This window comes from Ammodytes marinus, assembly GCF_949987685.1.
Source record: "Ammodytes marinus genome assembly, chromosome: 20".
Classification (NCBI taxonomy): domain Eukaryota; kingdom Metazoa; phylum Chordata; class Actinopteri; order Uranoscopiformes; family Ammodytidae; genus Ammodytes; species Ammodytes marinus.
In genome coordinates, this window is record NC_137224.1 from 8,109,041 (window position 1) to 8,136,945 (window position 27,905).

The 27,905-nt window shown below is 40.1% G+C and overlaps 3 protein-coding genes across 4 annotated transcripts in view; 1 reads left to right on the forward strand and 2 right to left on the reverse strand.

Moving 5' to 3' along the window:
• Positions 1-7,071, forward strand: part of LOC307267380 (testican-2) — a gene marked incomplete at its 5' end in the record, with an annotated part of 37,657 nt that extends 30,586 nt beyond the window's left edge. Inside the window, 5 exons of the mRNA XM_080049694.1 lie at positions 754-869; positions 1,005-1,223; positions 4,285-4,347; positions 5,233-5,370; positions 6,853-7,071. Coding sequence (XP_079905820.1) covers positions 754-869; positions 1,005-1,223; positions 4,285-4,347; positions 5,233-5,370; positions 6,853-6,992 — 676 coding nt within the window. The 3' untranslated portion in view covers positions 6,993-7,071. The remainder of the gene's footprint in view (positions 1-753; positions 870-1,004; positions 1,224-4,284; positions 4,348-5,232; positions 5,371-6,852) is intronic.
• Positions 7,072-11,040: 3,969 nt separating this feature from the next.
• Positions 11,041-16,361, reverse strand: sar1aa (secretion associated, Ras related GTPase 1Aa). 2 transcript variants are annotated; one of them, XM_080048578.1, is made up of 7 exons: positions 16,319-16,361; positions 15,166-15,238; positions 14,877-14,996; positions 14,350-14,415; positions 13,167-13,270; positions 12,943-13,074; positions 11,041-12,828 (listed from the first exon to the last, which is right to left on the reverse strand). In XM_080048578.1, exons 2-7 carry the CDS (start codon positions 15,221-15,223, stop codon positions 12,730-12,732), a joined length of 579 nt encoding a protein of 192 aa, XP_079904704.1. In that variant the 5' UTR covers positions 15,224-15,238; positions 16,319-16,361; the 3' UTR covers positions 11,041-12,729. The 2 variants fall into 2 exon arrangements, with proteins under 2 accessions (XP_079904704.1, XP_079904703.1); XM_080048577.1 differs by having other exon boundaries at positions 11,041-12,846.
• Positions 16,362-17,736: 1,375 nt separating this feature from the next.
• ppa1a (inorganic pyrophosphatase 1a) lies at positions 17,737-22,554 on the reverse strand (the record flags this gene model as incomplete). The annotated part of the gene is made up of 11 exons (XM_080048714.1): positions 22,488-22,554; positions 22,228-22,292; positions 19,640-19,693; positions 19,331-19,450; positions 19,146-19,232; positions 18,928-19,054; positions 18,690-18,817; positions 18,296-18,381; positions 18,102-18,171; positions 17,850-17,889; positions 17,737-17,765 (listed from the first exon to the last, which is right to left on the reverse strand). Exons 1-11 carry the CDS (start codon positions 22,546-22,548, stop codon positions 17,737-17,739), a joined length of 867 nt encoding a protein of 288 aa, XP_079904840.1. The 5' UTR covers positions 22,549-22,554.
• Positions 22,555-27,905: the final 5,351 nt, after the last annotated feature.

A 27,905-nucleotide genomic window follows, 5' to 3' on the forward strand; every position in this document is an offset into this window, starting at 1 on the left:
CTATCTATCATTGCAGCCAAACACTATTGATTGTCCAGGCTCTCTCGGGCACGTGAAAAGGCCAATTGATCAAAAGAGATGAAATGTTACTCCTGTATTTCATCTGCAGCATGGAATAATGGCTTTGCCTGAAACTGAAAGTGGATTCCTGTTGGCTTGAAGCAATTTGCTGCACTAGAGTTAATTGCGATATAATGTTTTCTTTGATTAGCAGATCATAGGGTTACAAATGACAGCATGACAAATCCAACAGTACACCAGAGAAGCTTGAAAGTGAGTGTTGCTTTTATACCCTCACCGTTCATGTGTAAGAGCGATATGAAGCGCCCGATCCCTCTCTGCTTTGTGGGAAGGTGTAGTGAGTCGGATTGCTGTTAATGGTGGACTCAGCGATTCTGGAGAATGCTTGATGTCAAAATTACCTTTTTGTCAAAATCTGAGAATATCTCCTTGCAATCCGTTACCTCTCCGTACTGTGTGTGCGCTGAAAAACAATCTGATGTTACCAACCAGCCTAGGCTCTGTAAACTGGTATATAAACAAAGGGGGCCCAGTGTATTAACATTGGATATTTTTTCAGCAAACACACACTGTCTGGACAGGTAGCGGATCATGAGGAGATAATTCACTGATTTTGAGAAAGTGTTTTTGACAGCCAGCCTTCTCCAGAATTGCTGACTCCACCTTTAAGGTGTTTATCAGGGTTTTGAATTCATGGATTCTCTTTGTTTTTCTCCTTACCCCCTCAGAAAGCTGCACCGGCCAGGACCTGGCAGACCTGGGCGACCGCCTGAGAGACTGGTTCCAGCTCCTCCATGGAAACGCCAAGCAGAATAACTCTGGCAAGCTCGGAGCTGGCACCGCTTCAGGTTAGCAACTCGTACAGCGGCTTGCTTTTTTGTCTGCCACTTCCAAACTTACAACTCAATTGTCTTTGCAAAAAGAAATGCTGCTGCATAGACAAAAAAAGAAACTAAAGTACTATGCAAATTGTTAACCGACAGCACTGGAAAAGAGCCTAGTGGCCAGCTGCAGGGACTCCATTGGCTGGATGTTCTCCAAGCTGGACACCAACAGTGACCTGTACCTGGACCAAGCCGAGCTGACCGCGATCAACCTGGACAAGTACGAGGTCTGCATCCGGCCCTTCTTCAACTCCTGCGACACCTACAAGGACGGGAAGGTGTCAACGGCGGAGTGGTGCCTCTGCTTCTGGAGAGAAAGTGAGTGATGGTGATGGGAAGCCAAGAGAGCTGAGTCTATTTTGGGTCACATCCCCAAAACGGGTGAAATGATAGCCAGGTTACGTCAAAGGGAAATAGATAGTATGCACGACGTCACCTTTTTTTGTCCTCGCCACCACTGACTTGCAAAAACCCCTAAACCCTCTAAACACATTCAAAGCTAATGAATGCAGCATGTAACTACTAGTAAAAACAAGCACTGTGGTAATAAGTGACATTTATAGGTGTTTTTTTTTTGTGCAGAGCCAGGCTACCTGTCCCCTTGATTCCAGTCTTTATTCTATAGTGATTGCCTACTGGCTTGTATTCATCATAAAGATTTAAGAGACAGCGACTACGTGTATTTCCCCAAATGTCAAACTATTCCTCTTAAAAAGTCTGAAAGCCTACAGGCAGTTAAGTTTAGGCAGGATTTGTCAGCCCAATGAACATCTTCAAAGCGCATGCTAGTTGTTTGTTGCTTTTCTTCTCTTTGACGGTTAGAAAAAGAAAAGCTTTTTTTAACCCATGGTCCGATGATATTCCCGAACAATCCAGACCAGACCTCTTTCATCAGAGTGACTTGACAATTTTCCAGAATGACTTTTTCTGGCAATTCGAAATGTACTTCTTTATGGCCTCAGTGAACTGTGCCCACAGTTGAGTTGTGTCTCTCTACCACGCTACTGAAAAAGGCAATCTGAATTAGGTTTCCCCTGAAAGACTCCTTCTTGAGCTTGATGGCTTCCTTCACCGCTGCTTTTCACAATTGGTTTTTCTCTCGTTGCCGCCACAATGGGCACCAATTACTTTACAACACTGAGGATCCGCCTCTGCAATGAATTCCTTTTTTTCTCTTCCCGTGGGATACATGAAAAAGTTCAGAGACAGACAGAGGCTTCATTTTACCAATTCAGCCTTGACGCATGCTCGGGTGCACTTGTTCTACTCTGTCTGTCCGGTGGCGATCCCCAACCCTATCAGGAACAATTATGAACTCTGCTGGAACATGGTGTTCTCTATTGAAAGTCCACGATTCTGCACAGAAGACCTGTAACTAAGGAACATTGTGCTCTGATCAGGCACATCTGTTACCTAAAGGCCAGGACACACCGGCCCGATAATCAGGCGTCAGACATGGTCGGAGAGTCCGGAGGGGGCGGGGACGCAAATCTGTTTGGTGTGTTCGGTGACGTCGGCCGTCGTAGAGGTCAGCTGATTTTCAGCTGATTCAACATGTTCAATCGGCGTCGGCCAGTCTTTTAGCCGGAGTAATCTGATTGCTGGAGGGCCGGCCCGTCTCTGCTCTGCCACGGCAGTGGAGCAGATATTACTTTCACTTTTGTCAAAAATGATTTAGGAAGCTATCAACAGAATTGGAGAATGTTCGGATTGTTATGTAGGCTAAACACAATCAGCACACAACATTAGATTGTCCATGCATGACGTTTTCACATGTTTTCAGAAATAGTCAAGGTAGTTTGGGCGAGGAGCGTCCACAAGTGTGTGTGTCTGTGTCTGTCTCTGCAGCATGCATTCTCTCCGTTATAATGACAGCTTACGTTACGATAACAGCCTACCATAGATTGTAGCAGTCATCCGGCGCATGCGCAGAACGTACGGCAAGTCGGTAGTCGGCTCGGTGTGTTCTTCGCACTTTTTTGACCGTGTCGGGGAGGATGGAGCTGCCTGCATCGGCAGACTCCATTTTCTGGCGACGGTCGGTAGTCGGACCAGTGTGTCCTGGCCTTTATATTAGCCATCTCCTGGTTTTTCTTCCATTGATCGTGTGGGTGTTTCTGGTTCCACAGAAAATATTGTTTTTCCATTGTGCAAGAAGCAGTCCCATTGTTTCAACTATTTAATTATTTGGAAAAAAAAAAGTTTATTTGGGAAGTTGATTGTGCATCAGATTTGACCAATTAACAATTGTTATTTGTTTTCATTATGTATGACAGAAAGTTATCAGGTGCATACCCTCCATACTAGTACTCCATGGTAATTCAATATCTCTCCCATCTTAATGCTGTAGGTGTTACATTTTATTGAAATCGTTTGATTCAATGTTGTTATTTTGAGCAAGAACTTCAGCTGAGAAAAAGTTTTTCAGGGGAATAAGATGAAAAGCTTTTCTTGTTTGTTTGTAAGTTGCAGATGCTAAAAGCAGAGTTCCATAGTGACTCCTTGAGTTTGGTTCAGAGAAAGGTGTCAGGTATAAAAAATCATAGTAAACTTAAAAAATGCTTGCTTGTTCTTTTTTAAATGAAGCTTTCTTTTGAAGCAGTGTCCTTGGAATGTACGTGTAGTTATCATGTTGTTAAAAAAAGCAGAATAATCAGGCGTCTCTATGGACTCACTGATAACCTGCACCCGCCATTTTGCCAATGTGCACATGCCATTTCGGCTGTGCACATTGGCAACCTGTGCACCATGTGACCTTTACTAAACAAATGCGGGATATTCCTGACAGGAACCTCATTTGCGCGCCGATTATCCCATCAATCAGTCATTTAGCCTGCATGCAATAGATTACACTGACTCCCAAATCCATTTGTCATTACCAGCTGGTGATATTTATAAATGACTTCAATCTGAACCATTAAGTTGTAATGGTTTTATGATAATGATTTAAAACGTCACATTGCATATGTATGAAGATTATAACATTACATTTCCCTTTTTACAGTGAAGTTCTAGAGAACTGACACCACCCTGTGAACATAATACACTTAAGAATGAGTAATAATTCTGTGAAGATCTACAAATACTGGGGAAGATTTAACGCCTAAAGAGTCATCACACACGCGTCTTTCTCTCCTCTGTGCCTATTTCTATCTTCACGAGGTTAATTTCCTTGTCATTCTCCATCTTCATCCAGATGTTCTTTCACCCGAGACAATCGATCAGGCTCCGAGGGGACTGAAATACAAGACTCCTTAAGCAAATCGATAACGGCAAAAAAAAAGTGTAATTATGAGGAGCATTGATTGAGATGAAGTTGTGCGGGAGAGCAGTTTTAGCCCGAGTCCGTCATCACTTTTCTTGTTTGATTTTCTTGCAGAGCCGCCGTGCCTCGCCGAGCTGGAGAGGATCCAAGTGCAGGAGGTCGCCAAGAAGAGGCCTGGTAAATCCATTCATCATAAGATATTTGATTGGAGCATTTTTTTTTAACCCCTTACTTTTGCATACAGAAAAACCTTTTGGACAGGGAAATCATTAAAGACTGACTTTAGCCAATCCACGCCATTTTAGGTGGCCATGAACTGCTGCACCGCTTAGCCTACACCAGGTCTGTTAATGTAACAAAGCGGAAGCCGAAAGGAGGCTCATTTAGGAGATCACAAGCACAAAGCTAGGATTAGGACCTAATCAGGCTGGGAGGGGGGGGGGGTGTTTGGGTGCAAGGGGTAATGTGCTTGGCTCCCCGAGAAACCCTGCTGTAACAGTATCCACCCAGCATGCTAAACGTGCTACACAGCTGCTTTTCAGTGTTTACCTTCAAACCCAGAGATATGTTAATCCATCCCTGAAGCCCCACTTGTCTCATTGCTTGTGTTATCCCAGTATATGGTGGTGGTGCAGGTTTCAGTGCTTGTTAGAGAGCCTCGCTTTGGGTTTGACAGGAGTGTCCTGAGGGAGGCCCAGACAGCGGGGCTTTGTCATGGTGGCTGTCACTACATTTCTTTGCACCACTTTCACAGTATAAGGAAACACAGGACTACGCCAACATCATGTCGTATGCAAGCACATTCAACCGCAACAGCAGCAGCAGCAGCAGCATATGCACGCTTGTGTAAAAAACAAACAGAAAAAGCTCCCTCTGTCTCTGTGGTATTGGCTGCCAAAAATCTGCCTCTATTCCTGACTGATGGTTTTATCAGCTGGCATTCTCGTGTATGCTGTGCTCATCTCGGCATCAGCATGAGGCAGCAAAGCAGGCCGTGTGTGTGTGTGTGCTGAGGAAGGTATAAATACTTAACAGCAAGGCTTGTGTGCGCGTCCTTTGCAGGGATGTACATACCCAGCTGCGACGAGGACGGCTACTACAGGAAAGTGCAGTGCGACCAGAGCCGAGGGGAGTGCTGGTGTGTGGATCAGCACGGTGGAGAGATGATGGGAACCAGAATCCATGGCAACCCTGATTGCGGTAAGAGAGGGTAGGGGGCAATACAGCAAAAAAATCTTCATCTCATAAAAGTACTTCTTTGTCAGTAATTGAGTCCTTGAAGTCAAACATTTGCTACAAACATGAAAACATTTGCCAGTGCAGGGATTTTCTAACTTGACTAAAGTTTTTTTTCTTTTTTTCTTGGATTTTCAAACCAAGTTCATTAAATGCAATAGACATTCATACCACATTTGCTGTTTTTTTTCACTTATTTTAAGAAAATGTTTAAGGTTTTAAGTACTCAAATCCAAAGGAGGACTAACTGCACCCATTTAAATCCCAAAGTTCGATCTAAGGGAAAGTGTTTTTTTGTAAACAATTATTCTTTTGATTGAGCAATAAATCATTTTATATATTTCTATTTAAATAAAACATTTAAAAATAAAGACGTGCTTAAAGCTCCCAAAGCCAAAGGTGTATTCCTTGTTTTGACCAACAGTCCAAAACCAAAAGATATTCAATTTGCAATGATACACATACTATGAAAGAAAGAAAACATTGAAAAGGCTCACAAACAAGCTCACATGGGGGCATTTTGGCTTGATAATCATCCGTCAACTATTGCTGGGCTTACACTACACAACTTTTCCAGCGATTTGACAGTCGCAGACAATCTTTCAATGTCGGACTAAAATCACGGGAGTCTTGCTGGAGTTGTGGCGCGTGCCCGTAATCGCAGACGTTTGCTGTATGGTGGTCTTCCGACCCGATTTCAGCGAGTCTTCTCCCCGTCCTCGTTCCGACATTATCAAACAGGTTTGATATTATCGCTAGGCTTAAGCGAAATGACGTGAACACTGTCACACTCTCTCCAGCACCAGACACGACACAGGAGGAACGGCATTAGTTGCGACCTGTGACCAGCTGTGAGGCACTTTTTCCGGACACTTTCACGTAGAAGCCTCGGCTGGAGAACCAGGCTGTCACGCGCAACCTTAACACTTTACCGTCAAATACAGGGTTAGGAGTGACAGTTATTTGGGGACGATATCAGCATATACATTTGGTCAAATAACTACAGGATGTCCCCCGCTCGGAATTTTGAATTAACTTTTTTTTAAATTAAATATAGGCCTAATCATGTTTTTAACGTGATCATGCATGACACAAAGCCTACGTGATAAGGGCATATAGTTGGTTATACACCCAGTCCATTTTACCTGCTAAAAAAACGTTTTATTTCACTGAAATCACTTTTAATCCCCCGTAGCAGGATTGGAAATGATATTAATTTCAAAAGGAATCTAGTTATAGTCTTGCAATATGAGACCCCCTGTCTTTTCAAAATCTCAGTCTGCGACTGAGAACTAATGACTAATTGTCTTCAGGTGTAAGTTGATTGTCTTTAGATGTGACAGGGTGTCAGTCTTCAGTCTTTTCAAAGTATGTTAAAAGTCCTTTAGTGTAAACCCAGCATAACATGAATTCTAAATCATTCCTTGGGTCTTTATCCTTTCCTAGATGAAGTGGTGGGATATTCTGGAGATTTTGGCAGTGGAGTTGGATGGGAGGATGAGGAGGAGAAGGAGGACAACGGAGAAGAGGCAGAGGAGGAGGAAGAGGAGGAGGGCGAGGCAGACGATGGAGGATACATCTGGTAGATGCTGTCTGACCCCCGAGTCACAGCTGGCCTGAAGATCTGCAGGGATGGCTCTCTCTCTCTCTCTCTCTCTCTCTCTCTCTCTCTCTCTCTCTCTCTCTCTCTCTCTCTCTCTCCATGACAGCCAAAAAGATATTGGGATTGAACCGGGGAGGCATTGTGTATCATCCTGGTGGGATAGGTGGTGCTGGGCAGCTCCAGGGATGAGACCACTACCAGTTTCATCTTGAATCTTGAAGTTTTGTCTTAGATATGTGTAATTGCTTCATTCTCCTCTCTGTTTTATGAGTAACAGAGCTTTTGTTTTGTTTTGTTTTGCCATCCCAAAAAGGGACCCACTGACTACTGCGCCATAGGTAGCTAAAGTCCATCAGAATTCTTATCTTGTCCGACCGCCATCTATGCATATAGAGATTACCAGTAATTTTGTACCATGTGAACAATTGCTTGAGTATTAAAGCCGCCGTCCCACTGGAATGACTAGAGATCGGGATCTAAAAGAAAAGTTTGAAATTTGGGTTAATTAGCTTGCTTGCTTTCTTTGTCAGAGTTTATAAGAAGCTTGATACCGCTCTCGCTTTAAACATGATGCTAGAGCTAGGAGATGGTTAGCTTAGCTTAGACTAGCATAAAGACAGGAAACAGTAACCCCTCATATAGGTAGATATATTCAGTGAAAAAGCTCTAAATACCCATCAGCAGCACAAGATAGACACAATAGTGACTATCTGGTCAAGATGGTCGAGCAATATGCAGCTACATGTATTTCCCCTTAGTTGGTCGTTGGAAGGGACCACAAACTAAGCTGAAAGATAGTAAAAATAGACCATAACCCTAACCAAGAGATATATCTTAATGTTGTTTACACAGGCTTGTTTCTGCTGCTCCCTAGTGGCCAACATTTTTTATTGACACTTTAAGCTTAGCTAAGCTAACTGTTTTCCTGGCTGTAGCTTCATATTTATTGTACAGACGGAGGGAGTAATTGATCTCTCAGATAGATTGCAAAGAAGCATGTTTCCAAAAATTTCAAACTGTTCCATAAAAGCAGTTCAGTGCAATGTGGTTATGTATTCCCAAACTGATTCTTTGTATAAAACCAGTGCAAATGATCTGTGAAAGCTTACCAGGATTTCAGGTTACTTTGGTTTCAAACTACCTTTATGATGAAGGTGCACCAGAGCTCATAGCAGTTTTTAAATCTCACATGCTCTTACGAATTAAGTGGATACACACCACTATACAGTAACAGGACCTACATTTCCAGTTTGATTACTTTTATTAAAAAACAAACAAAAAACAACAATTGTAGAATGTACTTTAAAAAACCCAAACTGCACTGACAGTAGAAACCACTAGTTGCTCTCTCTGCTTACTCTGAAATCATGTCAAAGAATGTGCCACAACTATGTTTTATTGAGTTTGCAACTTTAAAAACTGTATTTTGTGTTTATGAAAAAAAAATTGTGCATTACTTGAAGTTCTGTGTGTATACTTGAATTCACATTGTAATTTTTTTCTATGAGAATATTGTTGCCATGTCGTCATTCATGCTATCAGTAGGCAAGACGTTTGGTTGATTTTAGTATTTGCATGTTAGTGAATAAGAATGTACTTCTAGGCTGAGCACTTTACTAATAAAGGCACTGGAGCCAAAGCTGCATATGGAGTATATTCTTACAACAATCCTGCTTAGATGAAGGGACACAGTGCGTTAAATTAAAAGGCTAGGGTTGATTGGCTTCACAGTAGGAATGTTGTCAGGAGAAGATATGGGTCAAATTTAGCACTAGCGCTAAACATGAGCATTAAAGAACTGACTCTATTTTCAGTCACACCCCAGCCTCACTCCGATGGATTATTTTGCTTATTAAAGATGAGCTGGATGTGTAAATATTAATATTTCTGGGCACTTTCTCATGACCTTCTGGGTCCCCCACCTGCTGTGTGAAGCCCTGAGTTCTGAAGCTAAAGCCTGTAACAACTGATTGTGTTAAATGAGGCATCAATACAATACAATCACAGAGCCTGAAGTGGAATGAAAAGGAGATATGAAGTTGGAAGCTGCAAAGTCTCCTCTCAGATGAGTCCCTGATGAGCAGCTGGGGGACATTTTAGTGCTCAGCTGCCCCCTCATGCTAGCAGAATAAATTGCAGCAGAGTGGTTACCACATGGCAAACGACAAAAAGATGTGGTCATTCAGTGAAAGAAATTAGTGTGAGAGTCTGACTGATTGATACAACCTGCAATAAATAGACATGTACCCATTCATTAAAGTACAGTCATGAGTAAATGTCCTCAATTAAAATTCTTATGAAACATATTATGGTTGAAGTTAACTAGTTACCTCACCTATCATTAAGAATAAAAGTGTTATATATTAGTGTTTAATTACTAATATATATAGTAGGCTTTTAATGTACCTACAATTTCTCCATACCTGGATATCCGAATAAGGGTTCACCAGCTCTTCTGGAGAAAAACATTCTGCAAAAAATTTAAATATTTTATCAGTAGCAAAGCAAAACAAAGTGCAATTTTTTAAAACTAGTAATATTTACAAAATGGAAACATTCAATTACCAGAACGCCATCCCACAACAATTACAATGCTTATGTACATTTAAACACCACTTAAAACTAGCCATGCTAGTGGCTATGCAAGGTTTTAGTCAGGCACAACAATGCTTTTGCCTAAATTTTGATGTATATGTTGTTAAGCAGCTTGTTGAAAATTTGAACTGATGATGGAGCAAGACAAAAAGTCAGAGCCTTACAAAATGTAGGCTATTACAATTCATCATGACTGGAACATGAATGCACAAACACAATGTATTTGGAAATTATCCAGGATGTTTCACTGAAAAGCCAAAAATCAACCTCATGGTTCATCACAAAATCATCTGCGTATCATAACAGTCTGCTAATCTATCCATCCAGCAGTATTTTCAACAATAAACTTTTCTAGCAGTGGCTGACAGCCTGGGTTGGGCAGCAAAGCTTATGGTAAAATAGTCACCTCTCTTCTCTTCGAGCGAGTGAAAAGCCTGGAAGCAGCAGCACACTGCAATTGGTTGATATTAAAAAAGGGGCTCACAATAATTAAGCCTGGAGATAACACATCAACAACTTGAAGGCAAGCCCTCAGTGGTGAACCAAAACAGAACATTATTGCATCCACTTGTGCATCTAATTACTATCTAACGACGAGCTGTAATTGTAGAGTAAAAAATGACTCTACAATAACAGCCTTCATGGCTTCGCATTGGTCAATGGATAATAGCCACTAAGACAACACATACTGCCTATAGGATTTTATTTTTTTACAAAATTAAATCAGTTGATATAGTTTGCAACCATTTTGATCCCTTACAAAGTCAACATTTAAGTCCCATCTTTCATTGTACCCATTCCTTGGGACATATAAGACAAATAATAAGCATACTGTATTTGGATTGCAAAACAATGAAATAATTCAACAAATTTCCTGTTACATCCATGTTATTTGTATTTTTTGGTTGTATTTTAAGAAATTTTACTTGTGATAAAAAACATTTTTAAATATAAATACTTTTTGGAAGAATTTAACATAAAGTTAAATAGGGGAAGATTATCGTTTTACTCTCCTAATTAATAGTGTAGTCAGAGAGAAAACAAAAGTTGACAAGGCACTAGGTGTTGAGGCTGTGCACAGCCACCTGCAGCCACCCCAGAGACAGTAAGCAGGGAATTTGTCTAAAATGCATATATGTCATTATCTGACACTTTGGTTCATTTAGCATGACTGTATGACATTATAACATAATTTATAGGTCAGAAAAGAAGAAAAAGCATAATAGGTGCTCTTTAAATGTGGAGCAGATGCTGAGCAGACAATGTAACGTGCAGCTAGACATGTTTTGTTTAAAAGGAATACAAGTGTGTGAAAAAGGCTGTAATTGAAGTTAAACACAATATACAAGGACACATGGCCAGAGTCCAAAAGAAAATCTGGTTTTATTACAACAATTTAACCACTCTTCACATTCAACAATCATTACGTGTGGATGTTCAAATTTAAACTACACACAAAGATAATTGCAGCAAATATTATTTCAAGTTATAGCCGTTACAAATAACTCCAGTAAGTTATAGCATCAGCTAAAGGGCAGTAACTGTACAAACATTTACATCTGTATTTATACATAATTTACAGGAAGAATTCAGCAACCGAAGAAGACTGTTCAAAGGAAAAGCAGGTTTGTTAACATGCATACTCGCTCAGTTAATACGTACTTAAGATTCCCTGTATGAAGTCTGATGAGTATGTATCTTTTTTTCCCCGTCATAAATTAATAAATTAAATCAATAAATGGAATATTCAACCTGTAAACATGGGAGGCAGGAAACAGTACATGTGGTACAACAATCATGTTTCTATACCTCATGATCTTTTTTATTTTCTCTCAATGAGGATACAAATGTATACAAATAATTATAAAAATGTATGCATGTTTACATATATAATACTTCAATACTTCAGTTTCCAGGATAATATAAGAATATTTATTTATGGGTTAGCATATTAGCTATTGCAGGTGCACTCTCATATCTTTTCAGATAGTCAAAAAGTACATTACCTGCAGCTCTTCCAACCATATTGTACAGCTTGCATGCTGATTATTTACCTACATATTGCACCTATATTGCTCAGGCTCCAGAATAAAGTAATAAATAAGGACAAAAAATAAAAAATAAACAGGCTCACAACTACAAATATTCTTCCCTCCTCAAATACAGTGGAGTAAGATTGTCTGTGCTTCAGTACAGTTGGTCCTTCTACTTGCTCACATTGAAGAGGCAAAGCCTTATCTCAACCTTCTGGATGTATGGCAGCCATTAAAAGTAATAAAAGTTCTGTACTGAACACCACAAAGTCAATGATACGGACTTATTTCAGAATCTCTAACAGACTTCATATTAGCTCCCTTCAATGTAACATCCCTTAGGGCCGATACATACAGGAAAAGAAATAACTTTTGGAGCAAGAATTTGCCAAATCTGTCAACAACACCGAAAGTGAGAATGATATTATCCACAGCACACTCATCAATGAGCTGTTCAGTTGGACTCAGCTTACTCCCTCATCTTTGCCTCTATTTGTGGGACGTGCTGTCTTTTCTACTAATTTGGTCTCTAAAAGGGCTTTGACGTTGTTTTGGCTCAGTGCTCTGGATCGAGGAATATCTTTTGTTGAAGTCCAATCTCTCTCCCTGCTAATCCCTAAGTCATTAGCACACATATTTGGCTATATGCTTTGAAGGCAGTGGCTGCATAGCATTAGTTCAAATGAACTAAAAGTAATCTTCCGTATTTAGTTATTTGTCTAATTTTGAAATCCAAACTCAGCTCAAAGCTCAAACTAATTTTTCCGCTTCCTTCCTAATTAATTCCAACTAGAGCAGTTGGTCTATTCCATATAATAAATTAAACAACACTAATGTGTATACATCTACATTATTGCATAAAGCATGACTGCTCATGTTTATAACTCAGTTAACTCACATTAATAACACACAAGGGACCGTTCACCGTGAAACTTTGCATAGAAACGTTTAAATCCTGAAAAAAAATGCCTAACGTATTAAAAAGGATATGCTCTTAATAATACAGTTGGAAGTTTGGGCTGATTGACACTGGCACAGAGACAAAGTCTTTGTCACGCTTCATGAAAATCCCCTCTGGTCCACTCCGGCGTGTCAGTCGATGTACTGCGATAACCATCTGAAACCTTCCCCGTAGCCTTGTCTCTTTAACACGCTGCACATGAAAATCTCTAGCGGTCGTGCATTCAGCTCCTTCAAAGAGATATTCCCCTGTCAATAACAATGTGAATAAATAAGGTTAACGCCATATGGCATCAGGAAATGTGTCCACACAGAATGGAAAGACAGTGTCTATGAGACACCTACCTTCCCGGTAACTTGACCATCAAGAGCAAAAGCGTCTTTCAGCCCTCCTTCGCTGACGGCCTCCTGACGGTCAATTTTATTACCTAACACCAACACTGGTACATTGACTATGGTCTCGTCCCCTAAGAGAGCCTAGAAACACAAGAGCAGCTCGAGCGTTATCAATCTGTTGTTAACAGACACGGGAATGGAAACAGCTTGTTATGGTAAATGTTCAATCTTACATCTAGTTCCGTCTTGGATTCCATGAGCCTGTCGTGATCTGCGCAGTCCACAAGAAAGACGACTCCATTCACAGCAGGGAGGTAGTTCTTCCACACTCTACGGGCTGTCGACAAAGGAAAAACAGCTTGTGAATTAGCTATCATGGTAGCAATATGACAGGGAATGCCCTTCTCACCTTGTAATGCAGCAGTTTTAGCCAGGTAGCTGGTGAAAATGAAATTGTAACCTTTATTGTCTGTGTACAATGAAGTTTCACAATCTAGTGGGGTAGTGCCTTCCCTCTTCATGTACATTTTCAACAGCACCAGCACAACCTGTGTGTAGATAAACTCCCTGGCTTTACACATTGTCCATTCAAATGTGAACAATAATTTAGGGTCAATAGTTCCATCAGAGTTGATTTGAAACCCTTAAAAATATATTTACACACCAGTCAGCAACAGGTGTCAAGCCTACAGAGACACCATGTGGCTGCTTAAAGAACTACGATTTAAGCCCCTATCTCACTGGGCTGCGACTGTTTGCGACACATTGCAAGCTGCATTTGCGAGGGAGTCTCCAAATGGTCTCTAAACGTTTGCAGGGGTTGCAATTTCCTTGCGTGAGTCAAAGAGCCTCACTGTTGTGTCGCATGAATTTAGAACATGTTAAAAAAAAAATCTACTCTCAAATTAGTCTCAGAGCCGTTGCTTTGTCTCCGACCCGTCTCCAACCTTTCGCAATTTGGCTTTCATGGCTCAGGAAGTGCAAGAAATGTGAGACAACTTTGTGAAGGGTTGGCGATCGTTGGGCGAACATTGGGCGATGCTTGCGGGGCGCGCATACATGTCCCCTGCGCGGGCGACATGTATGCGCGCTCCCGGCGAGTTTTGATCCAAATTTCATCCGAGGCTCGTGCAACATTTGCAAACGTGTCGTAATGACAAATTCAGTGTAACTCTGCAAGTGACAATTGTCGCAAATTCGCTAATCTCTCGCAACTTTGTGTTTCCAACCTGTCTCCGATTAGTCTCAGCCCAGTGAGATAAGGCCTTTATCAACTCGCTTTTGTTTTCTGTTGACAAAAATGCTCAGAAACCTAATGCTTCTCAGCTGATAATTGACAACAAATGTACTTCTATAACTATCTTATTACTATTTGTATGATGTGTTATTATTGTCACAAATGGGGAAAGATCTCACCTTGTACATGTCCTCCAAGATCAAATGTAGTAAATGTCATCCCACCGATTGTCAGCTCCTCAGATGCTTTGAGATAAGGAAAAATACAATACATTGTTACATTTACAGTGAGAACGACCAGAACGAAGATGGAAAAAACTCTATCATAATATGTAGATTGTTAGCCTGACATCACCCATATACATTAAGGTATTATTATCATTATCATGTGATAATACTGGTGATATTTTACGAAAATCCTTGTGGTGAAAGCACAAAATGAGACTTATACAAAAATATGTATTTTGCCTGCATGATCAGTCATCTAGAATAAATGAATGTTTTTGTAACTAAGGCCGAACCTGCATAGGCAAAACAATATTTCAAAAACAGAAACCAGTCATATTTTATTTATTTACTGACTAATAAACTCACGTGAAACAAGATGCAACAAAACACATAGGGACTTCAGCGATAACAGGCTTACTCATCTATGATCTTAACATGTGAACCTAGGATGGCACACAACAATCTGAATCTGTCCTTACTTGGATGCAGCGTTGGCACGTGTTGGCCCAAGCGGTCATCTTTCAACATGTGTAGGAGTGTTGTTTTACCAGCATTGTCCAAGCCCAGGAAGACCAGCTTCCCACTCTTTTTGTACAGACCTGGAAGAAATATTTAACAAATGTATCAGAAATTAGCAACACACATGAATGAAAACAAAGTCCTTATTGACCTCTGAAGTGAAACATAATACATTAACAAATACTTCACCACATACATAGTGGTACTAAGTACCTGTATACCACTGTTTAATCATCAGATAGTACTTACCTAAGAACTGTAAAACACTACTAAACCCCCTGTAGATCCAATCGAATAAAAATGACATCTTGACGGTCTTTGACTGAAACAAGAAAGAGATCACATTACTATACGGTACTCACATAGCACTGCACCGACAGACCAGAAAAATAGAAATGCCAGTTTTCACACTGTATCAGTGAGGTGCTCGTTGAATTCCGTCATTATTGAGGGCAGAGTTTGTGATAAAGTACATTAAATGTTGAGATGTTTTAAGTATTTATGCTCCGACTTTTTGTATGTAAGTCTGTAAACGAAATGCAGAAAAATGCTCTAAAAATTGGGCTTACTATAGCAGGAATAGTCATTGAAAATACAATCCACTCAGGTGAGCTGAGTCCAGGTATTGTGAATGCTGGCTTACTGGGGCTAATATGACAAGTCAAAATGTCTATAGTGTTTGTTTGGATGTTATCGTTATGGTCTTATTTCTAGTTTTAACTTTTAATTCTTGTGAACCACTTTGGGAATTTCAGTTCTGTGAAAGGTGCTATACTAAATAAATGCATTATGGCAATTTTTTAATTGATATAACAATACATCTCCACCACACATGTAGCAGGTGGCTGGCGATGACATAACCTTTAGGCAATATTTAACGATCAAACATCTACACAACTGGTATTTGGTAGCCTCCAGACATATTATATGCTCCATACACGTTTTAATTATATTATATACTACTGTTTTCGGTTGTGAAGATGATGTTTCCAGTTGAAAAGACGCAACAGGTCCGATTGAATGATCAGATTTAACAATTAGCTGGCTACATTCTTCTAATGAATCTAACAGTGCACCTATCAGCTGTCTGTCGAATGTAATTTACTAACCAACTCAATTGTAAAATGACAGTTACACCGTCACACTATAAAATGCCCAAGCTTTAAAGGAAAACCAAAGCATTCGTAGCCATGTGTGGGTATTATAAATTAACCTAGATAACGCCTTTTAGCTAGTTAGCATTAGCATGTTAGCAGAAATGAGAACTTTCTAGTGGCTGATCTCACGAGCGTCAGGGCAACGTTTAATCGACTACCTACTGTGCACGAACTCCTTATTAAGTGATGTAAACAGCAAATCGGTGTAAGTGTATCTTCTCATGGAAATTATTGTCTAACTTTACCGTAAGCTGACTCACTGACGGCTCAGTGGTATCGGTGGTCTCCTTGGAAACAGACAATCAGAGTTCCGCATCTTCTTCTTCGTGCTTTATGAATTTGGAGTTTTGCCGGAGTGTATTGCTGCAGCGCCCTCCTTTGACGGCTTGTAGTCATCGAGATACAATCCCCCCTCCCTCCATCATACCTGCATTTTAAAGTTTCTGCACTTTAATGTATCATTGCACTATTATACATTTTTGTTTATGTCTTAGATTCTCCTGTGTGTTTTTCCTAATGCATTTTTTCGGTAGGTTGCATTTCTGCAGGGAACTGGAGATTTAAGAATATCAACATATGATGAACACTTGAAATTTGAAATTGAACGGAAAATATAGTAAAAGTCCTATATTGAAAACCTTACTCAAGTAAAAGAAGGTAGCCAAAGTGCTATCAGCAAAAACAATATTGTAAGTAAAATAACTGATTCTGTAGAAAAAAGGCCCCTGTTTTATTTTTCCTATAATATCGGCCTAGCCTAATTATATCATGTTTACTGCTGTAGATGGTTCTGCTTATTTAACTAAACTTTAGCCTATATTCTAAATAATATTACTTAGGCTACAATAAAATCACAGTCAAGTGCATTACCTGAATAAATGTATTTAGTTGCATTACACCACTGCAGTACCAAAGTGTGAGGTAGCTCTTGTGAAAAACTTTTGCTGGCCAAAAAGTTACCCAGTTTCCAGCAAATGTAGCTCTCTCTGTTACTTGTTGAATATCCACCAACATGAACTCCAAAGAAACAGTGTACGGGTGAAAACGATAAAGTTCAATAAAAGCTTTGAGTAGGAGAAGCTTTTGAAAGCTTTATACTAACATTGAACTGCATTATTTTAAAACCTTTTAAAAGCATATTGATTGTAGGCAGGAAACTATAGTAACTGTAGTTTCTAACCACACTATAAAGGCCTATATAGTGCTGAATAAAGCATATTGTTTCATTTCAGCCATGGGGCTTATTCACATACAACCAAAGACAATGACCTGCCATTTGATACTTTTGGGAACATTAAATACACCAGTCATTACATTTCCATTCAAATGATTGGATGGACTTTTCAGATGGGTGCATGTCTTATTTCAACAACTACAGGCAGAGCATGATTTCTACTGTCTTTCTTTTCCCAATCGGACACCATTATCAACTGTAGTTATTCTGTAGCTAAATTCGGTCTGTGATAATGAAACAATGTGACAGTGGCAACAAAATCAATACAATACATTGGGATTAATTGTTGTTTATTTGTAATGTTCTGTCAATTCTAAAATCGTACGGTACTGTCTGATCCAGTTCATGCATTTCTCTGAGGTTTTCAAGTCAGTTGAAGTAATAAAGACGTGAAGGAAGCAGTGATGGTTTCCACCCAGGTTTATCTTATTACTTCTCATAGTAGAACCATTGGTCAACTGAAAAAGAAAAAAAATATTACATCACATGTGATTACCAACAAAACGTATAGTAGCAGTATGATTTATTGTACAAACACGTACCTGAGCTTGGAATGGGATCTTCTGCTCCAAAAGCACAAGCCTGGATGAATGAGTAAAATAATTTGATTGTGTTATTCTATTGTTAACAAATGCACTTTGCTTGTGATGAATATATAAGTGCCATGAGAAATCATTTTATACATATGTCAGGGGGTCGGATTTCTATTATGTGAAAGCCAGTAAAATGCTAGTTTCTGTGGTGGTAGACGTTTAGGTTGTTAACATGTCTTTAGAAAATTAAAACAGACTTACAGACTTAACCACAGCCTCTGCATCCCCGGCAGAGCAGCAGAACGGACTGTCTGACACACTGGTGTTCATGCTGATTCAAGAAAGAGGCGATACAAAGACAAAAAATTAAGCTCTAAAACAATATTCTGTCCCTGTAGGCACGTCTTACAAGAAGACTCAGAAAGGCATGAATTCTGAATATGACCTGAACTCACCAATTTAACCCACCAGCGTCAGTCTTCTTAGAAATCAGTGCCTTCCAAAACTCATGGGTATCCTTCACTGTCTGAAGGGCAAAGTCCTGCAAAACACCATTTTCATCTTCAATAACCAAAGGGAAATTCATCGCATCTCCTTACTCCAAGAAACCAGGAAATATCAAATAGATATGATTATCGGAAAAAAATTAAGCAGCCTAAATTTCCACCCTAAAAATGTGACATTGCCTTAATATAAACTGAAGTTTTAATTTGCTAGTTGCTTATTGGTTTCACAGAATGGATCCAAAAACACATACAAATACTGTTACATCAGTGGTCTTAAGTTAAAAAAAACACAACGCTTTAAATACAAAAAGGAATACTGTGAATATGAGTTTGGAAGGTGTACCCTGTCCTTGAACTCTCCATTGAAGGCAAACTCGTTTTCAGGCTTGCCATCTGGGACTTTGTATCTTCTGAACCAATCAACTGTTGCCTCAAGGTATCCAGGCTTAAGACGTCTTACATCATCAATATCTGCAAAAATACCATGACAAAGGAGGAACTCTAAGATTGAGAATAACTTGTGTAACAGATAGCATTTCACCAGAAATGCCAGCAGCCTCCTATTAAGAGTTCCTTCATACCGTTAAAGTCGCCGGCTTCAGGGTCCTCAGTATTGATCACAATGACCTTCCAGTCTGTTTCTCCCTCGTCGATCAAAGCCAGTGTCCCCAGCACCTTCACTTTGATGATTTCTCCACGAAAGCACACCTGAGAAATCCAAGACACACGTTCGGCAAAAGCTGAGAACACTTTAATTTCAATGTCTCTTCACAGCGCCCGGTCGGATATTTTCCAGTACCTTATTTCCTATGTCACAAATATCAATGGGATCATTGTCTCCACAGCATCCTGTGTCGCTGTCCTTGTGGTTGGGGTCTTCCCATGTCTGGGAGAAGAAAAAGCACATGTTTTAATGGAGCAGAGGCCTGGTCCGGTTTCCCTTTTTTTTGTTGCTCTAATATGGTCCAAGTATAATGGACTTGCCTGTGGAATAGCTCCATAATTCCAGATGTAGCCTTTGTGAGGAAACACATTCGCTACGTAACGAAGATTCCCCTTCTTCACGTCTTGAATCAGAGGATTAAGAGGATCTTTGGTGGCAATCTGATAAACAGACGGCCAAAAGACACAGTTACATCAACTTACGAAAAAACAGAGCGAGGCACTGAGCCCAGAGGAAATAGATCTCTGTGGATTGTCTGATTTTTTTCTGTAACCTACGTCTTATTTATACATTGACAATTTGAATAAAAAACTAATAAAAAAAATGCACATACTGTAGGCTATACATACCTCCATCTTTGCATTTGTCCATCTTGGAACCTCCACAACGGCGTGAAAAATATTCTGCAAGATTGATACAAAAACAACAGTTCTGTTACCCTGTGGATGATACCTCTGTCCTGTTTACACTTTATTTTTTTGTTTTTCAATTTTAGGGAAAAACACATACATTTGGAAAAAACAGAACAAAACAGTTAGGCCACCGAAGGAAGGGCATAATAAAGCTTAACATCTACAATCAAGACACGTTACGGGTTACATTCCTAGTATTCCTAAGCGGGGATGGACACAAAATCAGAGTATCACCAGCATGTCATCACAATTCAGATAAAGTCCTTATAGTCCAAATTAAGTCAATCCAGCATTGGAAACCAAAGTGGCTGAGTCTTAATGGCTTTTATCCAAGACGCATGCCTCAAAGTCCAGTGTAAGTACAATCAGACCATACACAGATGAAGTAGTAGGAAGGGAGGGAAAAAATTTAAATACATACAGTAAAACGGTATACCATTCCATGTGATAGTGCTCGTAGAACACATACTTGTCTTACTCATGTGATGACCATTTAAACCAGTACTTCTTACATTTATCAATACAAAGTCTAAGGGTGAATGTAAGTTTTTCCATCTCTTATAGTTCTCTTATAATTGCTGACCACTCTCTTTTGGATGGTGGTTCCTTGTCTAGCCACTTTTTGGTGATTGCTTTTTTACTGGCTAAAAGTAATATTTTGAGAAGATATTTATCTTGGTTGTTAAGTTCAGTTGGTATATTACCTAAATATAGAGTGCCAAAATTAAAATGGATCTCAAAACCCAAAATAGATTTTATTTCTGACACTATGTCTAACCAGTAGGGCTGGATTGCGGCGCAATTCCAAAATATATGATAGTGGTCAGCCATTGTATTGTTACATTGTCTCCAACAGTGTCCTGATTCTGCTATGCCAATCTGTAAGTACTTTCTTCTTGGAGTAATAAAAACCTTACAGCATTTTCCCATGACAATTATCTCCATTGGCCCGAGCTGGTGGTGGAAGAATTGATTTGACATATATTTAACCATTCATCTTCTGTTAAGGTTCTGTTCGCTTCCTTCTCCCAGTTGGTTTTAATATAAAGTGTAGAATGTTATAAACATGAATATAATATTGACACCAATTTCTTATGAATTTTGCCTCTATAAGAGTCAATAAAAACATTGATGAGATCCAAATCAGCTTCATCATAAATTGTTATGTTTCTGTCAAAAAATTATGCCTAATCTGTAAATATCTGTAGAAATCCTGTCGGTCTAATTTGTGGGATTCTTGAAGGTGTAGGAAGCTTTCTAAGCCTGTATTGGTTGAAAATACGCAATATGATGATGTGAGGCCTTTCCTGGTCAGTTGTTTAAACCTCAAGTCCAGCTGTGCTGGTTTAAAATCATCCTCATGTTCAACCCATCTCAGCACTCGTGCTTTTCTCTCCAATTTAAAATTCTTACATTCTTTTTTTTAACCTTTATTTATACAGGTATATCCCATTGAGACCAAAGACTCTTTTGCAAGGGAGACCTGTTTTCCTTTCCCACGTTACCATTCACACAAACATTTGTACACCGATAGCAGGCTAACTATCGACATTCACACAAGGCAAGGTGGGTTAAGTGTCTTGCCCAAGGACACAACAACTATGACACAGGTGGCAGGGCGGGTATCGAACCTCCAACCCTTTGATCATCGGCCAACCCTCTCTACCAACTGAGCCACAGTCGCCCCAAAACCAGATATTGAGAGGAACCATTGTAAATTAACTTCATTTTTCTAAATAAATGATCTTAGACTTTGTATGACCAAGCAGGGATTGAAGTGGGATATCAAGTTGGTTTATTTCTAGTTCTTTCCATTTTGCTTCATAATCATTGATACACCAGTAAACTAAATATTGTAATTGCGCTGCCTTAGTCTTCTAGACATGGTAAAGACATATCTCCCTTTTCTTTTGATAACTGTAGTGTTTTCAAACATACTCGCGGTTTCTTACTCTGCCATGTGAACCTAGAATTCATCCGATTCCATTCAGTAAATTGTTTAGTCGGTATCTGTACTGGTAGGGATTGGAAGAGAAACAACAGCCGTGGCAAAATGATCAACCTCTGTCCTGTTTAAAATAGATTTTGATAAAACTGATCTTTAAGCACCAAACCAAAAGGAATATATTGAAAGGAATGGCTGATGTATACAGCATACAGAACAAGTCATCCATTGTTTACCAGTACGATAATGTGGGAACAGAAATGTGCCCTAAATAAATCCCGTATTGCCGGTTTAACACTATAAAAGTGAATGGACAGGAGCAAAACCATTTTGACATATATAACAGCACATTGTCTTGAACCTGTGATGAGATCCTTATTTCACCATTAAGGCCCAATGTCGTAGTATGAAGGTGCTGCTCAATGTGGCTCATTTTGGTAACCTGGAGTACAATATTATGCTTTTTAAACTGAAAATAGTAGGTGTACAACAACCGACGTTAAGGAGAATGTGTTAACAAGCTTTTAAACTGTACTTTTCAAAAGAAGAGGAAGTATTAACTGTGAAACACGCTGCTCACCTCTGATTCATTGGCGTAGACGGGAATGTCGTGGAATGGAGAGATGTACTTGCCTGCAGAGTTTTCTATGAAAAGGAGGAATGAATTTCTTTGAGCATCAATAGTAGCCTATACTACCCTGACACAACATCAAAGTGTGAGATACCTTAAAAAGCTCTAGAATGACCTATGAACATAGATATTGCAGAAGCAAATCAAGAAGTTATTAAAATGACTAAAGTAACACAGAAAAACCAGTCCATTCAAAGAGCTGTGCTTACTGAAAAACACCCTGTAGTCATGGGTGTTCGGCTTGCCCCTCTCCTCGATGGTAAAGCTCATGTCTGCCGTTGGGTTCAAACTCTGCCTATGTGGTCTGAGCACTAATGCAGGAGGACTAAGAAGCTCCTGACTGACAGTCATTGAGACAGAGGGGGCAGGCATGCGCACTGCTTAAGCCAACACCTGACATCTCCCTGCGTGTGACAACAGGGTTGGAGTAAACAGTATAGGCCAGATGATAGAGCTGGAGCTGGCTTCCGTATGCTCCAATGTGTTTACGATATTTGGCATCTGTAAAAGACAAGCGTACGCACACATTAGTCCATGAGCCAGGGCCCCAAATTTGGGCCATCGGTATCATTTTGGGGACAAAGGCTCATACTGATTTTTGTCAAGGTATAAACCCCTAGTACTAGAAAAATCACGATAGCAGTAACGGGTTGGTAGCGAAATCACTTTTTTCAGCGTATGAAGTTACTAACCCCCTAAGATAAATTGCGTTTTTGGAATCCAGTGTATATCTGGTTTAGTCTCATGGTAGGGATATTGTTGATATTTCATAATATGATGCTTGGTATCACTGGAAAGGGGACCTTTAAGGCTTTCATCTAAGCCCAGTACTGGGTCTGTCTGACAAACACAGTGGTCACATGACTTCTTTAAACCAGAAATATAACACGTTTTTTCACAAGTTCCGCCTAAACTGTATGCCTTCTTTTATTCCTGTGGCATGAAACAACACCAGGGACACAAAACTCAACAACTTCAGTACTCAAGGCACTCTGATGATTCAGAAAATGTATAATATACCCATACTATTTATTTGTGAGAGGTGATTATGAGCCTTAAATTAGACTTGTGCAACCAGCACAAGTCTTCAAAATAGAATGGAGTGGATAGAATGGACAAATAGGGAGCCCTATTAGTCCAGCAGATATCTGAATGCATTTAGCTTTTTTTGATACAAACATGAGCTCTGGCACACTGTTAGAGCATGCCCTAAGAAAGATTTTTGGCTATAGGGCCATCGCCAATTTATTCTATGGTTGCTATGGCAATCATTTTAAAAAATGGCCGCCATTTGCTGTTATAGTATCTTGTAGCTTGGATTGTAGAGCACCTAGGATCTTGATTATGGTGTCTAATCCTACATTTTCAAGGATGAAAAAGGCAGTGGTGCTATTTCAAACATGCTAGAAAGTGCCCAACTTCATATATCTGGCATTCAGGGAACAAAATTATGGTAAAACCTTCAAATAGTAGCGGAGTTATGCATATTTTCATGAAATACAGAATCAGTTCATGAGTTGTGTGCTGACCTTATATGCTTACAAGTAAATATCTATTTCAAAGCCTGACCAATACATCGGTTTAGCCTGTTTGATAGGTGTAATTGCTATTTTATCTGTGTAACCCACTCTGAGTAAGTCAACATTACTCTAGGTTCCGAAGGAGCTAAGTGATATAAACAATTACCACAATGAAAGTACCAGGCAAAGGTAAGTTGCAAGCAGCAACTTTTACTCATAAAGTTGTAGGTAACACCCAAAACACATATATTCATCATTTGAACATAAAAATATGGGCAATTCAAAATAAATGAGTGTTGTCAATAGTCCTTTTAGTCGGTCTGTTTTGTGATCACTTCCGGTTAATCAATCCACTGTCAGTGGTTCTCCGTTAAAATGTCTGTAACTGGTCCTGTGACAGTTATTGGAAAGGATGTGTGAAGTAGTCAAATGGATACCTATACCAAAGGTTGAGGGTCCCAACAAAGTAGACTGTCAGCTGATGCCTCAAGCCATGCAGAAAGAATACAGGTATGTTACATTTTACTAGTATGCTTGTGCCCGTTAAACACAAGGACTACTATCACACTAATGAAACTACTTCAGCCCTAATGAATAAATACAGCATCACCCACTGCACTTGTTTATTTCACAAGTGGCTCGAGCAGATGAAAACTGTGCTGGCCACTGACACCCTCCAAGGGGATGAACCCATCTCATGGGCTGCATACCACGCATGCCTTCAACTACCAAATGCAATACCAAAGAGTAGTGTCACATTCACTTCTCTACTTCCCCTTTTCTATGACCAAGCCAAATCTTGTCGCCATGATTCGCCATTTTTGAATGTGGTGAAGAAGGCAGTGGAGATTCTTAGTCCTGGTCAGGTAACAATCAACACTCTGGATCAACCTCTGTACGCAGTGGCAAAACAAATCCAGTGGACTTGACCAGCAACTCATGGTGAAGATAACTTTATTCTCATGTTTGGTGGGTTCCACATAAAGATGACACATCTTGGAGTGTAGCGGGTGGACAAGAGCACTTCTGCAAGCTGGAGTTGCTACAAAAGGGACAGCCGATTCCTTTCTGAAAGCCTGTCACGTGACACCCACCCGCCTTGCTCATCAGGTCACAGCCAGCAGCCTATATCTTCTCCTGCAGAGGGCTTGCACTGATTACATAAATGACCAGGAGGAGGGAAATAATCCTATGTCCTTGGAAGATTGGTGCAGTGAAAGAGCTTTGTCATGTCCCCCATTCCACTTCTGGTCCATTGTCCTGCAGCTGGAAATAGAGTTAATGATATATATGTTTGATCAATAAGAGAGGCCAACTTCCAGCTCTATATAGATGCCCTGACCAAGATCGTGCCTTGGTTATTTACTTTAGCAGTCAAAGATCCCATCAAAAGGAACAGCCTCCCCTTTATTCAGCCGGCCTCCAGTCCGAGAGAAGTCCAGGTCCCAACAGCTCTCATCCCTGAAGAGTGACTGCTCCCAGTTCTCTCAGCTTTATATTGTATCCCAGATGTGTGATGGAAGTCTGGTTGAGTTTGTTTTGCAAGAAAACCAGGCGTGTCCGCCGGCATCGTAACAAATGGGCAAGCTAAGAACTGGAACCAAGACTTGGTGGGCTGTTTGGAGAACCTGATTCCATCACAACAGAACAAATCCAACTCCATAGTACAGGTCAACATACTTGATGGGGCTGCTCTCGTGAACATGCTACGACCTGGTGCTGCTGAGACCTTTTCTGAATATGCACAGAAGGTGTTCTCACCATACATCCTGTCTAAGCTGGAGCATGTCAACAGAGTGGATGTTGTGTGGGATCAATAGTTCCCTGACAGTCTACAGGCCTAAAACACGCAGCAAGAGAGGAAGTGGAGTTTGTAGAAGAGTTGAGCCGTCGAGTGCCATTCCTGGAAACTGGCCAGAGTTTTTTCGCATTGATGACAACAAGGCTGAACTGTTCTCCTTCCTTGCTACCCTGAAATCCCTCAACACTGAAAAAAAAGTGATTAGCACCCATCATGCTGAAGTCCTCTGCACTCAGCCTCGAGATGTAGAAGGTCTTGCACCATTCACACATGAGAAGGCTGATACCCGCATCCTACTGCACCTTGGAGATGCTGTGAAGGAAGGGTATAACAGTGTATCAATACGCACAGTTGACAAAGATGTGTTAGTGCTGGCAGGAACTGCAGCCCACTCTCTCAACATCAATGAGCTGTGGGTTGCCTTTGGAGCTGGAAAGAGTTTCGGCATTTAGCAGCTCACAAGATGGCAAGGGCACTAGGTCCAGAACGATGTATCGCCTTGCCGGGGTTCCATGCCTTTACTGGATGTGACACAGAGTCATCTTTTGGTGGCAGGGGTAAGAAAACTGCATATACATGGAGGAGCTTTGAAGATGTCACTATAACTTTCTGTGCCTTTGCTGCCACACCTGACTCCATAGACAACTGGATGGAGCCTCTGGAGCGATTTGTTGTATTGCTATATGACCGCAGCAGCAGCCAGGGATCTGTCAATCAGGCATGAAGCAGCTCTTCACCCAGAAAGGAACATCAATTGAGGGACTCCCCCCAACACTAGCAGCACTGATTCAGTACACAAGACAGCTGCCTATCAAGCTTGTCACTGTTAGGGACAGATGATGGTTGGACAACACTTCCAGAAGGGACCCAGGCCTGTCGCGAACTCCTCTGCTGTGGATGTAAAAAGTGGTGCAGTGGACATTGCTAATGTGTCAAGGCAGCACTTCAGTATAGTTCCCTTTGCCACTCTGGTGGACTGTGTTTTCAGAAACAATTATAAATGTGATGATGGTTTTATTGTGATTTAATTCCCTGAATGCCAGATATGTTTGTATGTAGTTTAGCATTCCTCATTCTTGTACAAGTAGAATTAGGCCAATTTTGTATGTTCAAATGATGAATATGCATATGTGTTTTGGGTGTTACCTACAACTTTATGAGTAAAAGTTACTGCTTGCAACTTACCTTGCCTGGTACTTTCATTGTGGTAATTTTTTATTAATTAATTAATTTTTTTCTCCTTCGGAACCTAGAGCAATGTTGAATTACTCAGAGTAGGTTACATGGATAAAATAGCAATTACACCTCTCAAACAGGCTAAACCGAAGTATTGGTCAGGCTTTGAAATATATATTTACTTGTAAGTATATACAGTCGTGGAAAAAATTAAGAGACCAGTCTGGATTTTTCACTCATTGTAAATGCTCTAAATGACAATATTTTTATTTTGAATTTGGTAGAAATGTTGTCAGTGCTGGTAGTTTATATTATAAAATCAAAATGTTCACTTTACTCAAACATATGCCTTTAAAGAGTAAAACAAGAGACACTGAACTTTTGGAGTGGTCTCTCAATTTTTTCCAGAGCTGTAAGGAACACAACTCATGAACTGATTCTGTATTTCATGAAAATACGCATAACTCCGCTACTATTTGAAGGTTTTACCATAATTTTGTTCCCTGAATACCAGATATATGAAGTTGGGCACTTTCTAGCATGTTTGAAATAGCACCACTGCCTTTTTCATCCTTGAAAATGTAGGATTAGACACCATAATCAAGATCCTAGGTGCTCTACAACCCAAGCTACTGATACTGTAACAGCAAATGGCGGCCATTTTTTAAAATGATTGCCATAGCAACCATAAGAGAAATTGGTGATGGCCCTATAGCCAAAAATCTTTCTTAGGGCATGCTCTAACAGTGTGCCAGAGCTCATGTTTGTATCAAAAAAAGCTAAATGCATTCAGATATCTGCTGGACTAATAGGGCTCCCTATTTGTCCATTCTATCCACTCCATTCTATTTTGAAGACTTGTACTGGTTGCACAAGTCTAATTTAAGGCTCATAATCACCTCTCACAAATAAATAGTATGGGTATATTATACATTTTCTGAATCATCAGAGTGCCTTGAGTACTGAAGTTGTTGAGTTTTGTGTCCCTGGTGTTCTTTCATTCAACAGGAATGAAAGAAAGCATACTGTTTCGGCGGAACTTGTGAGAAAATGTGTTATATTTCTGGTTTAAAGAGGTCTTGTGACCTCTGTGTTTGTCAGACAGATTCAGTATTGGGCTTAAATGAAAG